Source organism: Nannospalax galili, unplaced genomic scaffold (assembly GCF_000622305.1).
Source record: "Nannospalax galili isolate Female #2095 unplaced genomic scaffold, S.galili_v1.0 scaffold684, whole genome shotgun sequence".
NCBI lineage: Eukaryota > Metazoa > Chordata > Mammalia > Rodentia > Spalacidae > Nannospalax > Nannospalax galili.
In genome coordinates, this window is record NW_008351729.1 from 83,542 (window position 1) to 105,257 (window position 21,716).

Genomic DNA, 21,716 nt, shown 5'->3' on the forward strand with positions numbered 1-21,716 from the left:
GGGGCGGGGGTGTGGGGATCGGGGGCCGGGGGGGCGGCTACTCCACAGCCCCCTCCAGAGCCCTGGGCGCAGGCAGTGCAGCTTAGCGTTGCAGCAGCGGCCCTAGGAGCCGAGCGGGCGGGCGGTGGTGGCGGTGGTGGTGGCGGCAGTGGTGCTGTAGGGCGCGGGTGCCCCTCCCGTGGGCGGCAGGGCCGGGGGTGGCGGGTCCCCACCGGGCGGCTGGGCCATGGCACGGCTGGAGGGCCACAAGTTTGAGTACCTCATGAAGAGGCGCTTGGTGACCATTGGGCGCAACTGGTCGCAGGGCTTGGTGGACGTGAGCATGGGCCACTCGAACTTCATCTGGCAGTGCCACCTGGAGATTTTCATGCCCCGGGCGGCGGCCATGGCGCAGCTGCCCCAGAGCCTGCGCAGCCCGGCCGTGGGTTTTTTTTTCCAGTGGCTGGAGAGAGGGATGGAGAGGGGGGGGAGATACAGATAAAGGGTCTTGTCTACTTAGACTGAGAATAAAAGGAAGGAAAAAGGAGGAAAGGAAGGTTTAAAATAGAGAGCGTAGAGAAAAATACAAAACCAGACCCCCCCCTTATTAAGATAATTAGCACAATTATCAAGCACGCGCACCACATCTCACTGCATTCACTCGGACCCGGTCCTTCTTTCCTCAGATGCGCGCTGCACTCACCACTCTCACTTTCGGGATCCCCGAGACTCCTCGTGATTCTCCCAAAAGGTGTCCACTCGGACTGCCTCAAGGTAACGAGCTCGACCTCCTCTTCCTCTGGTGCCAGGTTTCTGCCGATCGGGCTTCCTCCCCAGGGCCGAGACACTCGGACCCTAGGTGCCGGGACTCGAACCCGGACTTCCCTACTTGGGACTCGAACCCGATACCAGACACGGGATGGCGATTCCCGCTTTATTCTGGATTTTACAGACACGAGGGAGCCACCCTCGATTTACACTGCCCTGTCCGGAGAAAAAGAAACTCTGCCCCCGTTCATCTTTTGATCCCCAGAAGCCCCCCACGAATCCTGGATGAGCCCCTAAAATGTTAGGGTCTGTGACTCAGTGGGTCTCTTCTGGAGAACAATTTCATGAATATGGAGATGCAAGAATCAAACAGAGTTTTATTAAACCAGCTAGCTGGGGTCGACTGTCCTTTCCCAAAACACGCAGGTCTGGTTAGAACAATCGACCCTGAGACAATTTTCCTGAGACAATTTTAAGTAAAGATTATATAGACTTCCACAACCGTTACACAAAAGCCCATGTTTATACAGCCAATAGTTTCAAAGCAAGCATTTCCCAAACCAATAACTTTAAAACAAGAAAAATGTTACAACTCCCTTCAGGTGTCTCAATTGGGGAGAGATGGTTGGTATGTGCCTGGTACGACTCTTTCTTGTTATCTTGTGTAAGCAGACATGACATGACACAGAACAGGTCAGGCTCTGGGGACTGTAGCACTTTGCCTCTATCTCCGGATGCCTGTGTCTCCAGTTGAGTTAATTGGTTACAAGCAGTAAATTTAAACAAGTAAGTTCAAGCAGTAAATTCAGGCAAGCAGTATATTCAAACAAACAGTAAATTCCTCTTTCCCCAACAGTTTGTTTGGAATGAGCCAAAATCTCAGCAAAAATGTGATGGTTAAAGGGCAGTTGAATGAATGTTGACCGCTTGAGGGGCAGGAAGAGCTCCTCTTAGGAGCAGTAAACACTGAAAATAAAAGCAGTCCTCTGCCCTCCCCCCCTGGAAGTTTGGGGTTTGTTCTTTTATTTTGCTAATAACTCAAGAGGTCTAAGACTGGATGTAGTCTTACCACCCCCCACAGGCTCAGCTCACCTTCAGCTACACCCCCCAGGAAATCTCTCATCCCTGTGAAGTAATCAGTACTAACACCCTTGAAGGTTCCTTCCACAGTTTCTTATAATAATACATTGGTGTGCAGAAGCCATGGTCTCCCTAGGAGGCTCATGCTGGGGCTCCACACCTCCCTCCCTCCTGGCTGTCAGGTTCCCTCCCTCCATCCTGTCTCCTCTGTCATCACCTGTTCCATGCAGCATATTCAAATGAGACCCATGTTCAAATGCCTCACAGTACTTTGTATTTTTAATTTCTATGTCTTAAATATATATATATTTAATTTTATGTGTATGAGTGTATTGCCTGCATATGTGTGAATGCACCTGTGTTGTGCATTGCCAGCAGAGGTCAGAAGAGGGCATCGGAGCACCTTGAGTTAATGGATGATTGTTAGCTGCCATGTGGGTGCTAGGAACCGAACCCAGTCCTCTGCACAGGCAGCCAGTGCTCTTAACTGCTGAGCTGTCTCTCCAGCCCCCAATTTCCATGTTTTTAGTATTAGTTTAAATAAGTAAAAATTACCTAAAAATTATCCTGGGACTGGGCATGTGACTCAGTTGGTAGAGTGCTTGCTTTAGCATCCATGAAGCCTCAGGTCCATCCCCAGCACATACCTGTTATCCCAGCACTTGGGAGGTGGAGGCAGGAGGTTCAGAAGTTCAAGATCATCTTTGACTACATCTTGGGTTCGAGGCCAGCCTGGATTGCATGAAACCTTTCCTCAAAAAACAAACAAACAAACAAAGTCACTTACCTGCCATAATGACCACTTATTTGCTTTGTGGAAATGCATGCCCACCCCTCCTTCATGACTTCAATCTCTCTTTCAGAACTTGACAGCCCAGAAGAGCTAGGGGCAAAGCGTATCTGCAGGATCATCACAAAGGACTTCCCCCAGTATTTTGCAGTGGTTTCTCGGATTAAGCAGGAAAGCAACCAGATTGGTCCTGAAGGTGGGATTCTCAGCAGCACGACTGTGCCCCTGGTCCAGGCGTCTTTCCCAGAGGGTGCCTTAACCAAAAGGATCCGAGTGGGTCTCCAGGTACTGACTGGAAAGCATCGCAACACTCCGTGTTCTGTTCTCTACACATGTAGAGCTCTCATGGTATCTCACTCCAGAAGCATTTCTGCAACCCTTAATGACACTGATAATCGGGCCATTTGGGGAATCATTAAAGTATCTCAAATTGAAAATATTAGGTGTAAAGTTAGCTTACTAACTGGTTAGATAGGGTTATATATTTTAGCAATTTTCGCTTTAAAGCTCTCAGCTGGGGCTGGGGAGATGGCTTGGTTGGTAAAGCGGAGACTTGAGTTCGATCCCCCAGCACCCGGGTAAAAAGCTAGGTGTGCCTGCCTGCACTTGTTAACCCAGCACTGGTGGCAGGCAGAGACAGGAGGATCCCTGGAGCTCACTGGCCAAATTGATGAGTGCCGTGTTCCTTCTGTGAAAGACCTTGTCTCAGAAAATAGGTGGAGAGCAATTGGCACAGACACCAGATATCCCCTCTGCCTTCTGCATGTATGTGAGCACTCACCCACACACACAGTCCCAGTTGGCTTCTTTTGAAAAAGTTTTTCTAACGAGAGGTTCTTGGTCTCCTATGTGGAGCTGTATACTGGAACTCGGTTTGTAACAATACATCATATGAATCCAGTTATAGTGAAACCTGCAAGTGTTAGTGTTTGAGTTTGGGTTCAGTACATCCTAAATGCTGGGCTTCATCCAAACCAGTTAGAACTTGTTTGGGTTTGGAAAGCTGACTGGAAATCTTGGCAAGAATGGTATTTTTTATATTTACTTCGGGTAGTTTAGTACTTAACAAATTCTTTTTATTGTCCTTATTGAATAAAGAAAACTGAAAAAGATGATAAAATTGTTGTTAAAATACTAATTAATTTAACTGAAAGTTAACTTTTCTTTCGGAGGCTTCCCTCTCATGTCCAAGGGAGTTGGGGTTTTTTGTAACCCTGCTCTGCTCGCCTTGGGAAGGCTGTTGGTACACTTGGAGTTGCATGCCTCCGTATAATACCAGGGATGTTCCCTGCAATCAGAGAATCACTTTCCCCAGTAGCAAAGACACCAAATGATGTAAGTTAGACTCACTGGGCTAGAATTTGTATCCTCTCCGTTTTAAATGCCCACTTGTTCCTTACCTCTGAAAGCCTCCGTTTTTATCCGGGTTCAAGCTGATTGTGTGAGGTTGTGTGGAATGTTCTGCATAGGGCCAACACAAACTGAGATAATATTTGCTTTTCTTGACTTGGGAATATACTAAACAGTGTCTCTGCTCTGAGGTTTGGCTCCATGTCCCTGGAGCAAGCCGGTATAATCTGTGTCCCAGGCTCCACCCCCAGGAAACAGCCCAGCCAGCTCCTGCCCCTGTTCATCTTGTTTTTCCACCTTCCTGAAACAGTGAGACAGGAAGAAGAAACACATGGATTTTTGTTGTCAGATTTTTTTTTTTCCAGCTTTTGCTTCTGATTAAAAGAATTTTTTTAAAGTTCACTTGTATTTAAGGTCCTTTTCCTGTTTGTAGGCCCAGCCTGTTCCAGATGAAATTGTGAAAAAGATCCTTGGAAACAAAGCAACATTTAGCCCAATTGTCACTGTGGAACCAAGGAGGAGGAAATTCCATAAACCCATCACCATGACCATTCCGGTGCCCCCGCCCTCAGGAGAAGGCGTAGCCAATGGGTACAAGGGGGACACCACGCCCAACCTGCGCCTGCTCTGCAGCATCACAGGTGTGCATCAGCCCCCACCCCCATTCCCCCACCTCCATCCCTTCGTGCCCCCATCCCACCTCCTCACATTTGCCTGAACAGACACAGAAGCTCGAAGACCTGTGGCCAGAAAAGAACATAAGGAATAAGCCATTTATTCTTATCCATCCCCCCATCTCTTATCCCTGGAATAATTTCCATAAAAAAAACAGGGCTGTCTCCTGCTATTAGGGTTAGGGTTAGTCACAGAACCCTTTTAGGACTGTGGAGATGTTATTCAATCAATTCGAGCACATAGGTCATTTCTTGGCAACCCAGACAGAGGTGGTAAATCTAGCTGTACCCTTTGGATGACAAGGCTTTGGGGAAACTATTGCTCCTCCAGGACTTGACTGCCACCCAGGAAGCAAAATATACAGGAAGGAGAATATGTTTTGTTTTAAGCACCTAGAATCCAGACCTCAGGCTGGAAAGATGGCTCAGCAGATAAAGGTGCTTGTCACCAAGGCTGACGACCTAAGTTTAACCCTTGGAACCCACATGGTAGGAGAGAACAGACTCAAGTTGTCCTCTTACCTCCACACATACTCTATGATGCACATGCATGTACACTGTATACACACACACACACACACAAATTTTTCTTTCTAATTTGCAATCCAAACCTTAATTCATCCCTTAATTATCCTAATCAGATTCTGTACTGCAGGATCAAGGTGATTAAAGCACAGTTTAATGTTTTAAGGTCCAATTCTTCTCTAGAAGAGTAATATTTGAGCCAGGATCAGAAGGAGCTGCTTCTTAACTTTCCTGATCATTCTCAAATCTTTCCCTCCTCTGTTTTAAAAAGTTATCTGAGAAGCCAGAGAGACAGCTCAGTTGGTAAAGTGCCTCTTTTGGAAGCAAGAAGGCCTGAGTTTGGATCCGTAGCATCTGTGTCTCTGTAGCTCCGGCACTGCAGGCGGGGGACAGAGACAGGCAGATCTCTGAAGCTCATTGGCCGGCCGGCCTAGCTCAGTCAGTGAGCTCCAGGTTCACTGAGAGACCCTGTCTCAAAAAATAATCAAGGAAGACAGCAGACCTTGACCTCTGGCCTACAGATACACATAAGCATCCATGTACCCACGTGAACACACACAAACTTACCTGAAGCTAGCCACTCATTACAGTTTCAAATGGCACTGATGATATACCTAAAAATTTCCCCCAAGTTTAAACCAGTCACTGTGACCCGGACACAAACTACTTCGTTTGCAAAAGTCACAGAGCTCACCTAAGCAGGTGAACATCCAGGAAAGTAGAGGGGATGTCTCCTCGAAGACACAGCAGATCTGAAAAGTGCTGGGCCTGGCCACTTGGCGGCTCTGCAGGAAAAGCAGGGGTGGTAGGGAGTGGGTGTGCCCCCTGGCAAAGTTGCCCCATTGCTGCTGTTTCCAGGGGGCACCTCGCCTGCACAGTGGGAAGACATCACAGGAACCACTCCGCTGACCTTCATAAAGGACTGCGTCTCTTTCACCACCAACGTCTCAGCCAGGTATGGAAATAAAGATGAGTGTTTATGTTTAGTAAAGTGTCTTCATTGTCGCTGCTTAATGAGAAAGTTCAATTTGAGTTCTAGCAGACTGGTTTTTATTTTCATTTTGTTTTATGATTGAGTTTTTGATGCTGGGGATCAAAGTCAGACCCATAAACATGCCGAACACTTGCCCTCCTGAGAAGTTACATCCCCAGCCCCTGGTTTTCCTCACTGGGAATTTTTGGCTTTATTTCTCTTTTGTGTGTTGTTGCTGTTTATTAGGTATAGCTTTCAAATCGCCTCATTTAGCCACATGGTGTTTCGTTTCCTTCAGATTCTGGCTTGCAGACTGTCACCAGGTTTTAGAAACAGTAGGGTTAGCCTCACAACTGTACAGAGAGTTGATATGTGTTCCGTACATGGCCAAGTTCGTTGTTTTTGCCAAAACGAATGATCCGGTGGAGTCGTCCCTGCGGTGCTTCTGCATGACAGACGACAGGGTGGACAAGACCCTCGAGCAGCAGGAGAATTTCGAGGAAGTTGCCAGAAGCAAAGATATTGAGGTACCTGGGCCCCAAGAACGAGCTTCTCTGACACCCCGACGCTGGATTGTACTGGGGGCCACCATGGGGCACACTGCACACACAAATGTCAAGTACATCGTACAGGCCACAATTTATTTTAAAACGTTCACATGGGCTCCTTCTCAGATTATCTAAGTATCTCTGGGTTCATCTCTGTTGGTTACAATGTGCTACTGATGAACCCCAGTTGCTCTCCATTTCCCTAGGGCAGTCCAATTTTTTCTTCATGATCACTGTCCACGTGCATTACTGTGATTTTTCTTTTTCACACCCAGTGATCATGTGAGTACCCTTCAGTTGAAAAAAATTCTCAACCTGCATGAGGAAGTAATGTCAGGCACCTTCTCAAACATGCTTAAAACGTCTCAGGAGTAGCATAATTCTGTTTTACGCAAGCCTATAATAATGGTTTCTAATCACAGCTGTTGAATTGTAAGCACACAGAATTGTTTTTATGTCAACACCATAAAAGTGACATTCTCATAATGAGATAAATGTGACATATAAATATATCAGTCTTTGAATGTTATTTGACAGAAAAAAATCTCAAAATTCTTCTGAGTCAACTTAACATTAAATAACGGATTTCTTTTACTCTATAAGGTCCTCGAAGGAAAGCCTATTTATGTTGATTGTTATGGAAACCTCGCCCCACTTACCAAAGGAGGACAGCAACTTGTTTTTAACTTTTATGCTTTCAAAGAAAATAGACTGCCATTTTCCATCAAGGTAAATCATCTTTAACACAGACTCTATGGATTTAGAAAAAGGGGAAAAGTTCTTAGAGAAAAATAAAATTATTTAGTTTGAATTATCCCACCAAACCTGAACTCATACAAACAAGGTCAGATTTTGTCCTTGACTTCTTCAAGCTAGTTAAACTTTATAATAGGTGAAAATAACCTATGTATTTTAAAAATAAATATTAAATGTTTGTAAAATGAAACAACCTATAGTAAATGGACCACATCTAGCTACCTTTGATTTCCATTTCTGAGGGAGTTCAGCAAGAAGACCAAGCAGTGACTGTTAACTGGCCTTATTTACTGTTTCAGAAAGTGAAGTTTTGAGAAAATGAAATTAGCGAGAGAAAGAAAATGCATTTGGTAGAAACACTTGTTAGACCAGCCAAGGAGATAGCCATTTGCTGTTAAAGCTGGGAGCTGAGCCTCTGCATCTTACCAGGCTCATCCTGGTTCTCTGGGAACTTTATCCCCTCCTTCCCACCTGTATAAACACTTCATAAAACCACCATAATTCAGCCTTACACAGATTGGAATCTGTTGTTCTGTAACCACACACTACCCCAATTCTCCCAGGTTAGAGACAGCAGCCAGGAGCCCTGTGGTCGTCTGTCTTTTCTGAAAGAACCGAAGACAACGAAAGGACTGCCTCAAGCAGCCGTTTGCAACTTAAATATCACTCTGCCGGCACACAAAAAGGTATCTTTTAAGACTGGTTTGTTTTCCCTTTCTTTCCCTGGTCTTGAGAAGTAGGCCCCAGGTATGTAACTAAGGAATGCGTTGTGACACTGTGAAAGCTCTCTGTGTGTAGATGAAGGCTTGTTGCGTGGTGTCCTGTCCTTAAGTCCGTACGACGGCGTCCTCTGGTGATTGCTATTGCTGGTAGTTCATAGCTCCCGAGGCTTTCCGACACTCACCACACGTTGACTTGCCGTGGGTGTGCATCTGCCTGTACCGTTTCGTTGGCTTCTTTTGACTTGCTTTGCCTTCTAAACCAGCTTGCGTTGTACGCCTCCTACCGAGTCCTTTCCATATCCTGACACTCTTTTCCCTGATGTCCATTATAACATTCCTTGTCTCTGCAACGCATCTTGGGACCCAAAGGAGACAGAGTCAGATCAAGATGACGAGGTAATATGAACACCTTTGCTTTCATTCTCTCCCAAGGTAGATTAGAGACTGGATGTGTATGAAAGAACGTGCATAGGGCTGAAGCGAGAAACATAGACATTAGATTTCTGTACATCTTAGCCTATGTGAGGTAAAGAGAGTTTCTTAAAAAAATGGTTCACGCTTCCTCTGCAGATGCATAGGTGTACTTTAGTATAACCTGCCCAACTCTAATCTAGCTACTGATTTTAAAAGAGAAACTGGTCATTTAAACATTTTAAATGTGAGATCGGCATGCATAAATTTATATTCTCACATGTATATTTTGCTGTCTACTACAGTCCAGTACCTGCTGTATCATAACTTCTAAGACCTTGATTCATACAGAGTTCTAGTGTTCAAGCCAACATGTTTTATGTAATATATAAATAGGATTATAAAAATTTGATAGACACTTGGTGGTCCAGCTGAAGAAATTTGAGCGTTTTTAAAGAGTGCAGTTGTTCAGTTCTCTAAGACTTTCTCTAAGCTGTGTGATCACTGGATTTTTAAAAACCCACAGCCTTAGTTACATGACTGCTCATAAGGCCAGTCACCTGTTTTTAATCCCCCCATCTATCTCATGTGCCTGTGAACAGTAACCACAGTGGTAGCTTCGTAAGACTTCCAGTGCTGTGTAGTCACAGAGCGAGCATACCGTGTGATCCATGTGCTTTCGATATTAACTGATGGGGAAAAGTTACGGCTCAGCCTCCCGGGTCCCCGTAGTGCTGTCTCTATTCGTAGTCCCCTGTAGTCTGCTGTGTTGGTGCTCTTTGCTAAATCATGCCATGTATTGAGGCTTTGGGGTGGGGTCCATAGACTCTCAGGAGGGAATTAACATTTTTAAGAGGAGAGTACGTAGGAAAGATCAGGATGGACAAGATGTCAGCACACCATCCTACGAAATGTTTCAGAGCGGTGATGCTGCCACGGGGAAGGCGGAAACCATCTCTTTTTCTTTTTCAGGCTGAGAAGGCGGATCGAAGACAGAGCTTTGCATCTTTAGCCTTACGTAAGCGCTACAGCTACCTGACTGAGCCTGGCACAAGTGAGTTTCCTAACATGTTTACTAATCTATGTCAGTTTTTGTAAGAAGAGACATTTTTTCTATATGCACCAAATTTTGCTGTCATTTGGAAAACAAATAACAAAAACAATTGCCTATAGAGAAACCCCATTATGAAATTTAATACTGAACACATAATTGAAGACACAAGGTACAAACATCCCAAGTTGTAGCTGCAAATGGTTTTCTGCTTGAAGCTAGTCGCTCATTTTTATTTATTTATTTATAAGCTATTATTTTTTTTTTAAAGCTTTGATTTTATTTTGATGAGTATTAGCATGCTAAGAGGTAAATACCTATATTGCTTTAAATTTGTGCTCAGAAGAGAAGGTGTTTCCTCCTGAATATTCAGAGTGGCGTGGAGGCTAGGTTGCCCTGTCAGCTCGGCTTTTTTTGAGAGTTAGGCTGTTGTACACTGCACCCAACTCTTTCCCTTATCACTTTGTAAGACTTGTATCTTCTCCCCTTCAGGAGGTAGCACACGCTTGCTTATTCCTTCCGTCCCCTACCCCCACCTCCCTCCCTTGTCCTCTATTGAACCTCAGCTCTGAGGCCTGACTGGGGCTGGACTGGGAAGCCCGTTTATCTGAGTCAGTTTTGGTTTAGTGGTAAGTGGCTTGCAAGGCAGGCGTAGGTTTATCTGGGCAGACTCAGTCCTTCTCTCTCTGCCTCTGCTCTTTTCTTTCCTCGTAGCTATACTGTTCACATCCCATGGTCACCATAACCCTGGAGATGATCCCAGCCCAAAAGGGAACTGAGGATCCAGAAAGCAGGGCTGTGTTTGATTAGTACAGCAGAGGTGTACTCTGAAGGGGGCTTATCCAGAAAGACTGTGTCATCCGTTCCTAGCTCTTTCCCACTGATTGATACTTGAGTTCACAGAGGCTTGGAGATGTTCTAGTAAGCATCATGAGCTTAGTTTCCCCTTCTTTCCAGAACTTTCTGTAGACTAGCACATAAAATGCCTAACAAGAATTTGCCCACTACTTAGGCCAGTCTGCCTGATCCAGCTCTGTTAGGAAAACTTTCGTGTTCAGATTCAAAATGTGGATTACAAGAGAAACATAACCTGCAAACTTACCGCTCTCCAACACTCCCTCAGACCTGAGAGCTCTCTAGCAGACATGTCTAAATCCTTCTAGAAAACATGGGTCTGAAACTAATACCTGTTGTGTTTGTGTTGTAGAAGAGCAAAGTGGGTACACAGCTAAATGGTTTTTTGATAGTTAATTGGGCGTAACTTTGGAATGTTATTTTGCCCCTGAGACCCATGCTGGATAGCTTGGGACTCCTCAGGAAGCATCTGTAGGCTTTAGACAGGCTTATTGGAGCAACTACTATTTAGGTCAGAGACACTACAGGACGGGCAGATTTCCCTGGCTCTGTCCCTAAGGGCTTAGTTGTTTCGAGTACCTGAAATGTGAGCCCTGGTGTGTGCCAAGTGAATTTTCTCCACACACAAAAGCGTTGGTCTTTTGGTTGGCATTATCAGATGGATGTGTTCGGCTTGCCTTTCTTGACTTTTAGTAGGAGGAGGTATTTTTGTCTGTTTTATGACAGGGCATATAGGGGTGGCCAACAGAGGAAGAGAAAAGGATCAAAAGAAAACCAAGGGATTGTCACAGCCTCTGAAAGGTGTTAGGGCTCTAAGTGAATACCACTTTCCCTTACTCTGCCCCTTCCCCACTGCCCAGGGTGCAAAAAGATTTTGGTATAGTTAATCACCAACATCCAGAATGGCCCTTATTTCAAAGGGTGTCACAAAACGCCTCTCACCAAAGTCTCAGATGTGTAATCAAGTGCTAACTTGGAGGTCCCTTGAAAAGTGTGAAACCACAGGCAACCTTCAGAAGACTTCCTTTGGGGGCTGGTGAGATGGCTCAGCAGTTGAGAGTGCACACTGCTCTGCAGAGGTCCAGAGATTGACGCTCAGCCTCCACATCAGGTGGTTCACAATCGCCTGTAACTCCATCTCCAAGCGATCCGACACCCTCTTCTGGCCTCTAGGCACCTGCACACGCGTGCACATACCTATACACATACACATAATTAAAAATTAAATCTTTTTTTTAAAAAAAGAAAAAGATTTCTTTTCCTAGTGGAGCTGGGCTTCAGCAGGAAAGGAGAGATCTTTTGCCAGTTTCTGGTAGTGACAGGAAAGAACTCGTAAAACATGGGCTGAGCCCAAATCACGGAATCAAGGAATCCCCAAGCCATGCAAATGCCATGTGGCCTTTCCCGCATGTTAAGCAGTAGGGTGTTGAGAATGAAGGCCAGAAGGGGTCATAACCTTGCGAGGATGCCTCAGGTGTTCCCCTTTTTTATCTGTAGGATAACAGTAAGTTGAGCAAAGGACATGTTCTGAATATTTGACTTTAAATGTACACTAGGAATGAACGTCTTCACCCTTGTGGGAGTAGCTGCTAGTCCAAGGACTGGATTGTAGCAGTGGTCCGGGCACAGCGTGAGGAGGAGCGTAAAAGATGAAGCAGGTTCTCTGTCCTCCTTGCATCTCACTGTGACTCTGAGCCGCTGGTTTCTTGGAGCAAGACTGTACCCATCACTGGCCTGGAGCACTTGACCTTAGCAGGCACTCCAGACCTCTGTGCCAGCTTGGTTTGTTTGTTAGAGTTGTAGAGGTAGAGAGGACTGGGTGTGTGTGTGTGTGTGTGTGTGTGTGTGTGTGTGTGCTGTCCCCAGCATATGCTCACCGCCAATGTGGACTTCTTGCCCCACGGTGAGAAGACTGTTGTATTATTAGACCCATCTTTCCTGGTGGTAGGTCTCCCTCATAACTTGTGCAGCGTTTGGGGGAAGCCATGCGTGTCCCAGAATTGGTACCTTTGCAATTGATAAACATCTGTATTTGTACCATGTCCCACTAAGATTATTTAACATATGGGGTCTTCAAAATATGTTTGTGCCTTTTGGATTCTCCCATGATACCTTTTGAGAATTAAAAGTAGAATAGATTATGACAAATATGTGAAATAAGCTCTGTTTTTCTTCCTATAACGAAGACAGCTCTAGATATGGGTTTCTCTGTTGCATATGTATTTTATAATGTGTTAAGTAGTTTCCTAAAATCTCAAAAGGTACCATTACTTCACAACTCATGGAAAAAGTGTGCTCTTCTTTCCAAATGTTCTTGAAAAAGTATTTTTAACAGTTATGCATACTGTGCATCATTCTGCGTACAAACTGTGTTCATTGCCTCACTGGCTCGTTTGCCGTGAAAAATTGTGCATGATCATGTTTTGAGTTGCTTTGCTTGCTTACGGTAACCATGAACCATATTTTCTGTTATTTTTTCCCCTTTGTGTGTGTGTGTATGTGTGTACACATGCATTTTGAAAATCATTTCATACTGTATCCCCCCACCCCATCACAAGAAATATCCTGCATGGACAAAAACAGAGAAGCGCAAACATTCCTTTTCTTTCTTTTCAGTTTTTGGTTTAAAATTCTGACTCAGACGATTTCTTGCTCTTATTGGCTTTTCATGGGTGTGAAACATAACTGAATTGTGCATGGAAGAAACAGATTTAAAATCCAGTGGCTTCACGGTCTGCACACCAGTTGCCTGTCTCTTACTAGTTATTTTGACCTCTGCATGATATAGGCTTGAGTGGTTTTTCTGGAAAAAAAAGTTTCAAATATTTAATGTACGCATTCACATATCGAAATGGTTCTGACTAGGTGCAGTCTGCTGTGGAAAAGGTCTAGGAGAGGGAGCAGTAGAGGTTATTAAAATGCATTCTGTGGTTGCACAAAACAAACAGACGGGTACAGGCAAACAGAACGGCTTCTGGTATTTCGAACCCAGCACACAAGAAAGTCAATAGGAAGTAAGGGACCAGTTTTCCATCGTGGTTATTTTCTCCGTCACCCTCTCCTTCTGTTTCCTCTTCTCCATTGTTGACCTCTTTGGTTGCGACCTGCTCTGCCCGTTTCATTTCATATTTGCTCTGTGTGTTTGTTCTTTGATTTGCTTCCTTGTTTTTCTTTACCTTCGGGTCTGCAGATGTTTCTTTTTTTGCTTAATTGTTCCTCTCTTTGCCGCCTCCATCCTAAATCATGCGAACATTGTACTTGCTTTTGTAATATTTCCAAGTTTACTGACCAATTTTTTTCTCTGGTCTCTCTGTTTCTCAACCATTTTTGTTGATTTTTGTGTTTGATTTCATTTTAAAATTTAAGAAACAGTTGAACGGAGTTCAGGAGCAACAAGATCCCTTCCCATCTCTTACTCGTACAAACCACTCTTTTCTACGAGACCATACCAGCCCTGGACAACAGCTCCGATGACAGTGCCTGGGCCGGCCAAGTCTGGCTTCACCTCCCTATCCAGCTCTTCCTCTAATACACCATCAGCTTCTCCATTAAAATCGATCTGGTCTGTTTCGACTCCTTCTCCAATCAAATCCACCTTAGGCGCTTCGACCCCCTCTTCAGTTAAATCCATTAGTGACGTGGCTTCTCCGATTAGATCTTTTCGGACAATTTCTTCACCGATAAAAACAGTGGTGTCACCATCTCCATACAATATCCAAGTTGCCTCTGGTCCCCTGGGGAGAGGTCCCCCAGTCACAGAGGCCACTCCCTTAAAAGGGCTGGCACCCAACTCAACATTTTCCTCTCGAACTTCTCCAGTGACCACAGCAGGGTCTCTTTTGGAGAGGTCATCCATTACTATGACACCCCCTGCTTCCCCCAAATCAAACATTAATATGTATTCCTCAAGTTTGCCATTTAAGTCAATTATCACATCAACAGCAACGCTGATCTCTTCACCTTTAAAGTCAGTGGTGTCTCCAGCAAAGTCCACAGCCGATGTCATCTTGTCAGCTAACGTTACGATGGCATCGGCTCTCTCGTCCCCCTTGAAACAGATGCCCGGACACTCAGAGGTAGCGCTAGTCAATGGGCCCATTTCCCCTTCCAAGTACCCTTTGTCTTCAACTTTCATTAACGGGTGCAAAGCCGCTACCACGTTACAGGACAAAATTTCCACAGCCACCAACGCTGTGAGCTCGGTGGTGAGTGTGGCCACTGACACGGCAGAGAAAACATTTTCTGCCACGACAGCCGTGCCCTTTTCCCCTCTCAGGTCGTATGCATCTGCAACGCCCTCAGCCTTTCAGGCTCTAAGAACTTCTGCACGTGCAGCCTACACCTCCCTTGGGTCTTCAATCTCTGCAACTACCTCATCTGTAACCTCATCCATAATCACAGTGCCAGTATACTCTGTAGTCAATGTTTTGCCAGAACCAGCCCTGAAGAAGCTTCCAGACTCTAATTCACTCACGAAGTCCGCAGCAGCTTTGCTGTCGCCCATGAAAACATTGACTATGGAGACCCGTCCTCAGCCCCACTTCAATCGAACTTCCTCTCCAGTTAAGTCATCTTTGTTCCTCGCACCCTCAGCCCTCAAGCTGTCTGCACCATCTTCTTTATCTTCCAGTCAGGAGATCTTAAAGGATGTGGCTGAAATGAAGGAGGACCTTATGCGCATGACCGCCATCCTGCAGACGGAGGTGCCCGAGGAAAAGCCATTCCAACCTGACCTCCCCAAAGAAGGGAGAATCGATGATGAAGAACCTTTCAAAATTGTTGAGAAAGTGAAGGAAGACTTGGTAAAAGTCAGTGAGATCCTCCAAAAGGATGTGTGTGTCGGTAACAGAGGCCCACCCAAATCCCCAAAGAGTGACAAAGGACAGTCTCCAGAGGACGACTGGATAGAGTTCAGTTCTGAAGAAATAAGAGAAGCCAGGCAGGCCGCTGCCAGCCATACCCCGGCCCTGCCCGAGAGATCGCAGGGCAAGGTCAAGGCTGCCTCCGAGAAGGAGTACAACCTGTCCAAAGTCATCGACTACCTGACCAACGACATTGGGAGCAGTTCGTTGACCAACTTAAAGTACAAGTTCGAGGATGCGAAGAAGGATGGAGAGGAGAGACAGAAGAGGGTTTTAAAGCCAGCCATGGCCTTGCAGGATCACAAGCTCAAAATGCCGCCAGCCTCCATGAGGCCCTCGACCTCAGAGAAGGAATTGTGCAAGATGGCTGACTCTTTTTCTGGAACAGATACTATTTTAGAGTCTCCCGATGACTTTTCTCAACATGACCAAGATAAAAGTCCCTTGTCTGATAGTGGCTTTGAAACCAGAAGCGAGAAAACGCCTTCGGCCCCACAAAGTGCTGAGAGCACTGGTCCCAAGCCGCTTTTTCACGAAGCCCCCATCCCTCCCGTTATCACAGAAACGAGAACTGAAGTGGTTCACGTGATCAGAAGCTACGAGCCCTCCACTGGGGACGTGCCTCAGTCCCAGCCGGAGGAGCCCGTGTCCCCCAAGCCTTCACCTACATTTATGGAGTTGGAGCCGAAGCCCACCACCTCTAGCATTAAGGAAAAAGTGAAAGCATTTCAAATGAAAGCCAGTACTGAGGAGGAGGACCACAGTCGGATCTTGAGCAAAGGCATGCGTGTAAAAGAAGAAACTCACATCACTACGACCACCAGGATGGTGTATCATTCCCCACCAGGCAGCGAGGGTGCCTCCGAAAGGATTGAAGAGACCATGTCGGTCCACGACATCATGAAGGCCTTCCAGTCTGGACGAGACCCTTCCAAAGAGCTGGCGGGGCTGTTTGAACACAAGTCGGCCATGCCTCCTGACGTTGCCAAGCCTGCGGCTGAGACCTCAGCCCAGCACGCAGAGAAGGACAACCAAACGAAACCCAAACTGCAGCGTATAATAGAAGTCCACATAGAAAAAGGTAACCAAGCTGAACCCACTGAAGTCATTATTAGAGAGACCAAAAAGCATCCCGAGAAGGAAATGTATGTGTATCAGAGAGACGTATCCCGGGGAGATGTTAACCTAAAAGATTTTCTGCCAGAGAAACACGACGCTTTGCGTTGCCCAGAGGAGCAGGGTCAGCAAGAAGAAGAGGAGGAGTCCTTGCCTTCTTACCTGGAGTCTTCCAGAGTAAACACTCCAGTGTCCCAAGAAGAAGATAGCCGGCCCAGTTCCGCACAACTCCTGTCTGATGACTCTTATAAAACGCTGAAACTTCTGAGTCAGCACTCCATAGATTACCATGACGATGACTTGTCAGAGCTAAGAGGGGAGTCTTACAGGTTTGCTGAGAAAATGCTTCTGTCAGAAAAGCTAGATGTGTCTCACTCTGATACTGAGGAATCGGTGACAGACCATGCAGGACCCCCTAGCTCAGAGTTACAGGGGTCTGATAAGTGGTCCAGAGAAAAAGTAGCCACTGCCCCCCACAAAGAAATTCTCTCCAAAATCTATAAAGATGTATCTGAAAATGGTATAGGTAAAATGTCTAAGGATGAGCGTTTTGACAAAGTCACAGTGTCGCACTATTCGGGCAGTGTTAGCAGTCCCAAACATGCCATGTGGATGCACTTGACTGAGGACAGACTAGACAGAGGTAGAGAGAAGTTGATATATGAAGATAGGGTGGACAGGACTGTGAAGGAGGCCGAAGAAAAACTGACTGAAGTGTCCCAGTTTTTTCGTGACAAAACGGAGAAGCTGAACGATGAGTTGCAGTCCCCAGAGAAAAAGCCACGCCCCAAAAACGGCAAAGAGTACTCTTCCCCGAGCTCCGCCAGTAGCAGTCCTGAGAAGGTGTTAACCGAACTGTTGGCATCAAATGACGAATGGGTTAAGTCCAGGCAGCGTGGCCCAGATGGACAAGGCGTCCCTCAGGCCGAGGACAGGAAGGCACGTAGTCGGCCCGGCAGCCCGGAGACCAGGGTCCCTTCCCAACAGAGTGAGGATGGCCAGCCCACAGAGGAAGCCAAAGGAACTGTCAGTGCTCAGAGCAAGGGACCAGAGGGGCCCCAGTCTGGATTTCAGCTCCAACAATCTAAACTCAGTTCCATTAGATTAAAATTTGAACAAGGCACACATGCCAAGAGTAAGGGTCCATCTCAAGAAGAGAAAAAGGCGGACGGCCCATCCAGAATCCCAGTTAAAAAAACACAGGAAAACAAGCTGCCCATACATCAAAGTGTCACTAGAGAGAAACAGCTGAAGGCTGTAGACCTCCCAGAGGAAGGTGTGTCGGAGCGAAACGATGTGGTGGCGTTAAAAGCTAAAGATGAGCATGCTCAAAGCCATGAGGTGGCTGTAAGTGAGTCTGGCTCTGACGAGGCAAAAAGACCCAGAACTGAAGTGTCAAGTAAGGCCATACCTGACTATTTTCATGAGCAACAGGCTAAAGACTCAGCCTGTCCCATAACATCAGATTTAGTGTCCAAGGGACTATGGGACAAAAAGGTCTTTAGAACATGGGAAAGTTCTGGGGCCACTAACCATAAGTCTCAGAAAGAGAAACTTTCACACGTACTTGTTCACGATGTAAGAGAGAATCACGTTGGTCACCCTGACAGGAGTGTTGACCCAAAGAATGAATTTATGTGTGTGACTGAGAGAGAGCACAAATTGCTAACCAATGGCTCTCTCTCAGAGATTAAAGAAATGACTGTAAAATCTCCCTCCAAGAAAGTCTTATACAGGGAGTACGTTGTTAAAGATGGGGAGCGTCCGGGCAGCACTCTGGACCAGCCTCCCAGGAGAATGGAGAGCTCAGAGACGTCTCACATCCCCGTCAGGGTCGCTGACGAGAGGAGGATGCTGTCTTCTAATATTCCTGATGGGTTTTGTGAGCGGTCGACATTTCCAAAACATGAACTATCACAAAAAGTGTCCCAGTCAAGTATAAGTAAAGAGACAGTTGAGACCCAGCATTTTAATTCCATAGATGATGAAAAGGTTACCTATTCAGAAATCAGCAGAGTTTCCAGACATCAGAGTTATGTAGGCTTATGCCCAGCTCTCGATGAAACGGAGACCTCCCCCACCAAATCTCCCGATTCTTTAGAGTTTAGTCCAGGAAAGGACTCTCCCTCTAGTGATGTATTCGACCACAGTGGGTTGGAGAAGCTCGCACCCATAGCCCAGATGGAGGGAGGGAAAGAGATCAAAACCTTACCTGTTTATGTCAGCTTTGTACACATGGGAAAACAGTATGAGAAGGAAGTAAAGCAAGGAAGTGTGAAAAAAACCGTAAGTCAGGAATGTAAGACAGTGCAAGAAACCAGGGGGACCATCTATACAGCCAGACAGCAGAAGCAGCCCCCTTCTCCCCAGGGCAGTCCGGAGGACGATACCCTAGAACAAGTGTCCTTTCTAGATAGCTCTGGGAAGAGCCCTTTGACCCCAGAAACTCCCAGTTCTGAGGAAGTAAGCTACGAGTTTACGTCTAAGACACCAGACTCTCTCATAGCTTACATACCAGGCAAACCCAGCCCGATTCCAGAGGTTTCTGAGGAATCGGAGGAGGAGGAGCAAGCCATCTCAACCTCCGTAAAGCAGGTGACCTTGGAGCAAGCCGCTGACCGGGGAACGGATAATGATGTGAGCAGAGACTCTGTCCAAAGACCCAAAAGTAACCGAGTTGCCTATATAGAGTTCCCCCCTCCTCCCCCCCTGGATGCCGACCAACTGGAATCAGATAAGAAGCATCAGTACCTCCCCGAGAGGGAGGTTGACATGATTGAGGTCAGCCTCCAGGATGAGTCTGACAAGTACCAGCTGGCCGAGCCTGTCATCCGAGTCCAGCCTCCATCACCCGTCCCTCCCGGTGCAGAGGCCAGTGACTCCAGTGATGAGGAATCTATGTACCACCCGGTCCCGGTTAAAAAGTACACTTTCAAATTAAAGGAAGTCGACGAAGGACAGAAGGATGTAGCCAAATCCAACACTGCTGCCACGAAGCCTCCACACCAGAAAGAAGCAGACGGTAGCGGGAAGGAGAGCGAATGTGGCCTTGGCCTTGACTCACCTCAGAACGAAACGGCCCAGAACGGGAACAATGACCAGTCCATCACCGAGTGCTCCATTGCCACCACGGCCGAGTTTTCTCATGACACAGACGCCACTGAGATCGACTCTCTGGACGGCTATGACCTGCAAGATGAAGATGACGGCCTGACCGAGAGCGACTCCAAGCTCCCGAGTCAAACCGTGGACACGAAGAAGGACGTGTGGACCGAGGGCATCGTGAAGCCGGCAGATCGTCCTTTCAGCCAGACAAAACTAGAAGTGATCGAGGAGGAGGGAAAGGTGGGCCTGGATGAAGATAAGCCATCCTCTAAAAGTTCTTCATCTGAGAGAGCCCTAGAGAAGGTGGACCCCAAGTCAGGGGCCCAGTTTTTCACCCTGGAAGGCAGACACCCGGACAGATCCGTGTTCCCGGACACCTACTTCAGCTACAAAGTAGATGAAGAATTCGCCACCCCTTTCAAAACAGTAGCGACCAAAGGTCTGGATTTTGACCCTTGGTCTAACAGCCGAGGGGACGATGAAGTTTTTGATGCTAAATCTCGGGAAGATGACGCTAAGCAGTTTGGTCTGGCAGTGGACGACCGCTCTCCAGCCACCACCCCTGACACAACGCCAGCCAGAACACCAACCGACGAAAGTACCCCAACTAGTGAGCCTAACCCCTTCCCGTTTCACGAAGGGAAAATGTTTGAGATGACCCGCAGTGGTGCGATTGACATGAGCAAGAGGGATTTTGTGGAAGAGAGGCTCCAATTTTTCCAGATTGGTGAGCATACCTCTGGAGGGAAGTCAGGGGACCAGGGGGAAGGGGCTAACAGTACGGTCACTGCCACCCCACAGCCACAGTCAGGGGACACCACTGTAGACACCGATCTAGAGAGAGATGTAGAGGCACCTACAGCCGAACCCAGCCCCAGCATCCCGACCAGCGGACAGTGTCAGGAAGGTACAGCCCGCAGTGGCTCTTTGGAGAAGCCAGCGGCAGCCGCTAACACCTCAAAAGTTGACCCCAAGTTGCGCACGCCTATAAAAATGGGAATTTCCGCATCCACCATGACCATGAAGAAAGAAGGCCCTGGAGAAGTGACAGATAAGGTAGAGGCTGTGGTGACCAGGTGTCAGGGCTTAGACAATGAAGTCGCGACAGTGATGTCAAGCACAGCCAATAGCCAGGTGGGCCTTAGGCCTCAAGACAAACACGATTTTCAAAAAGATAATTTTAATAACAACAATAATTTGGATCCTTCCACTTTGCAGACAGATAACATTACCAGTCATGTAGTTCTGACAGACCATGCGGCACCCACTTGTGCCACAGAGAAAGCCTCCTCAGGAAAAAAGACAGGGTTACTGCAAGGACACTGCACCAGAGATAAACAGAAAGCTCTTGGCGAGCAGCCCAAGACGGAGGAATCCGTAGGGGTTAGGCGGAAATCCAAGCTTCCCGTAAAGGCCACTTCACCAAGAGATACCTTCCCGCCAAACCATAAGCCAGAGAGTATAGCGGGTAGACTGAGGCAGGTTAGTCAGTCTGAGAGAACCAAAGCCCTCCCTCCTGTTCCATGTGTAGAGGCCAGGTCCCGAATTCCAGTCAAGAACACACACAGGGAAAACCTAGTTTCAGTCAGAAAAGCCTGTGCCACGCAAAAGCGAGGGCACCCCGAGAAAGGCAAGGCCAAACAGCCTCCATCCAAGTTGCCAGTAAAGGTAAGAGCCACCTGTGTCACCTCCACCGCCACCAGCCGCAGGAGCAGCACAGCTAAAGTTAGAGAGAGTCAGCTTAAGGAGGTATGTAAACACCCCATTGAATATTTTAAGGGAATTAGTGGTGAGACCCTAAAGCTTGTGGACCGTCTCACTGAAGACGACGGGAAGATGCAGCCGGAGTTGTCCGATGAGGAAGAAAGTCCGTCAAGAAACACGTCGTTGTCCGAGACTTCCCGGGGTGGCCAGCCTTCAGTGACCACGAAGTCTGCTAGAGATAAGAAAACAGAGGCAGCAACTTTAAAATCAAAGAGTGGAAAGGCCGGCAGTGAGAGGAGGAACAGTAGGCGGACTGGTGAGGATGAAGGCAGTCAGGTTTCTCGAGCGCCCTTTGCTCACAACTTGGAGAAACAGCATAGTTCGTAAACACTTTCCAGCTCGTAGACCCTAGTGCATGACCTGTCGTGATTGCCTGTGGCGTGACTC

General features: G+C 46.9%; 1 protein-coding gene across 3 annotated transcripts in view; it reads left to right on the forward strand.

Moving 5' to 3' along the window:
• The window catches only part of Ank3 (ankyrin 3), a gene marked incomplete at its 5' end in the record, with an annotated part of 136,964 nt that overhangs the window by 82,125 nt on the left and 33,123 nt on the right, over positions 1-21,716 (forward strand). For 2 of the 3 annotated variants that reach the window (XM_017802098.1, XM_029553903.1), the window contains 7 exon segments: positions 2,691-2,902; positions 4,401-4,608; positions 6,025-6,121; positions 6,438-6,666; positions 7,291-7,416; positions 8,007-8,129; positions 9,549-9,630. In XM_017802098.1, coding sequence (XP_017657587.1) covers positions 2,691-2,902; positions 4,401-4,608; positions 6,025-6,121; positions 6,438-6,666; positions 7,291-7,416; positions 8,007-8,129; positions 9,549-9,630 — 1,077 coding nt within the window. 3 annotated transcript variants of the gene reach the window in all.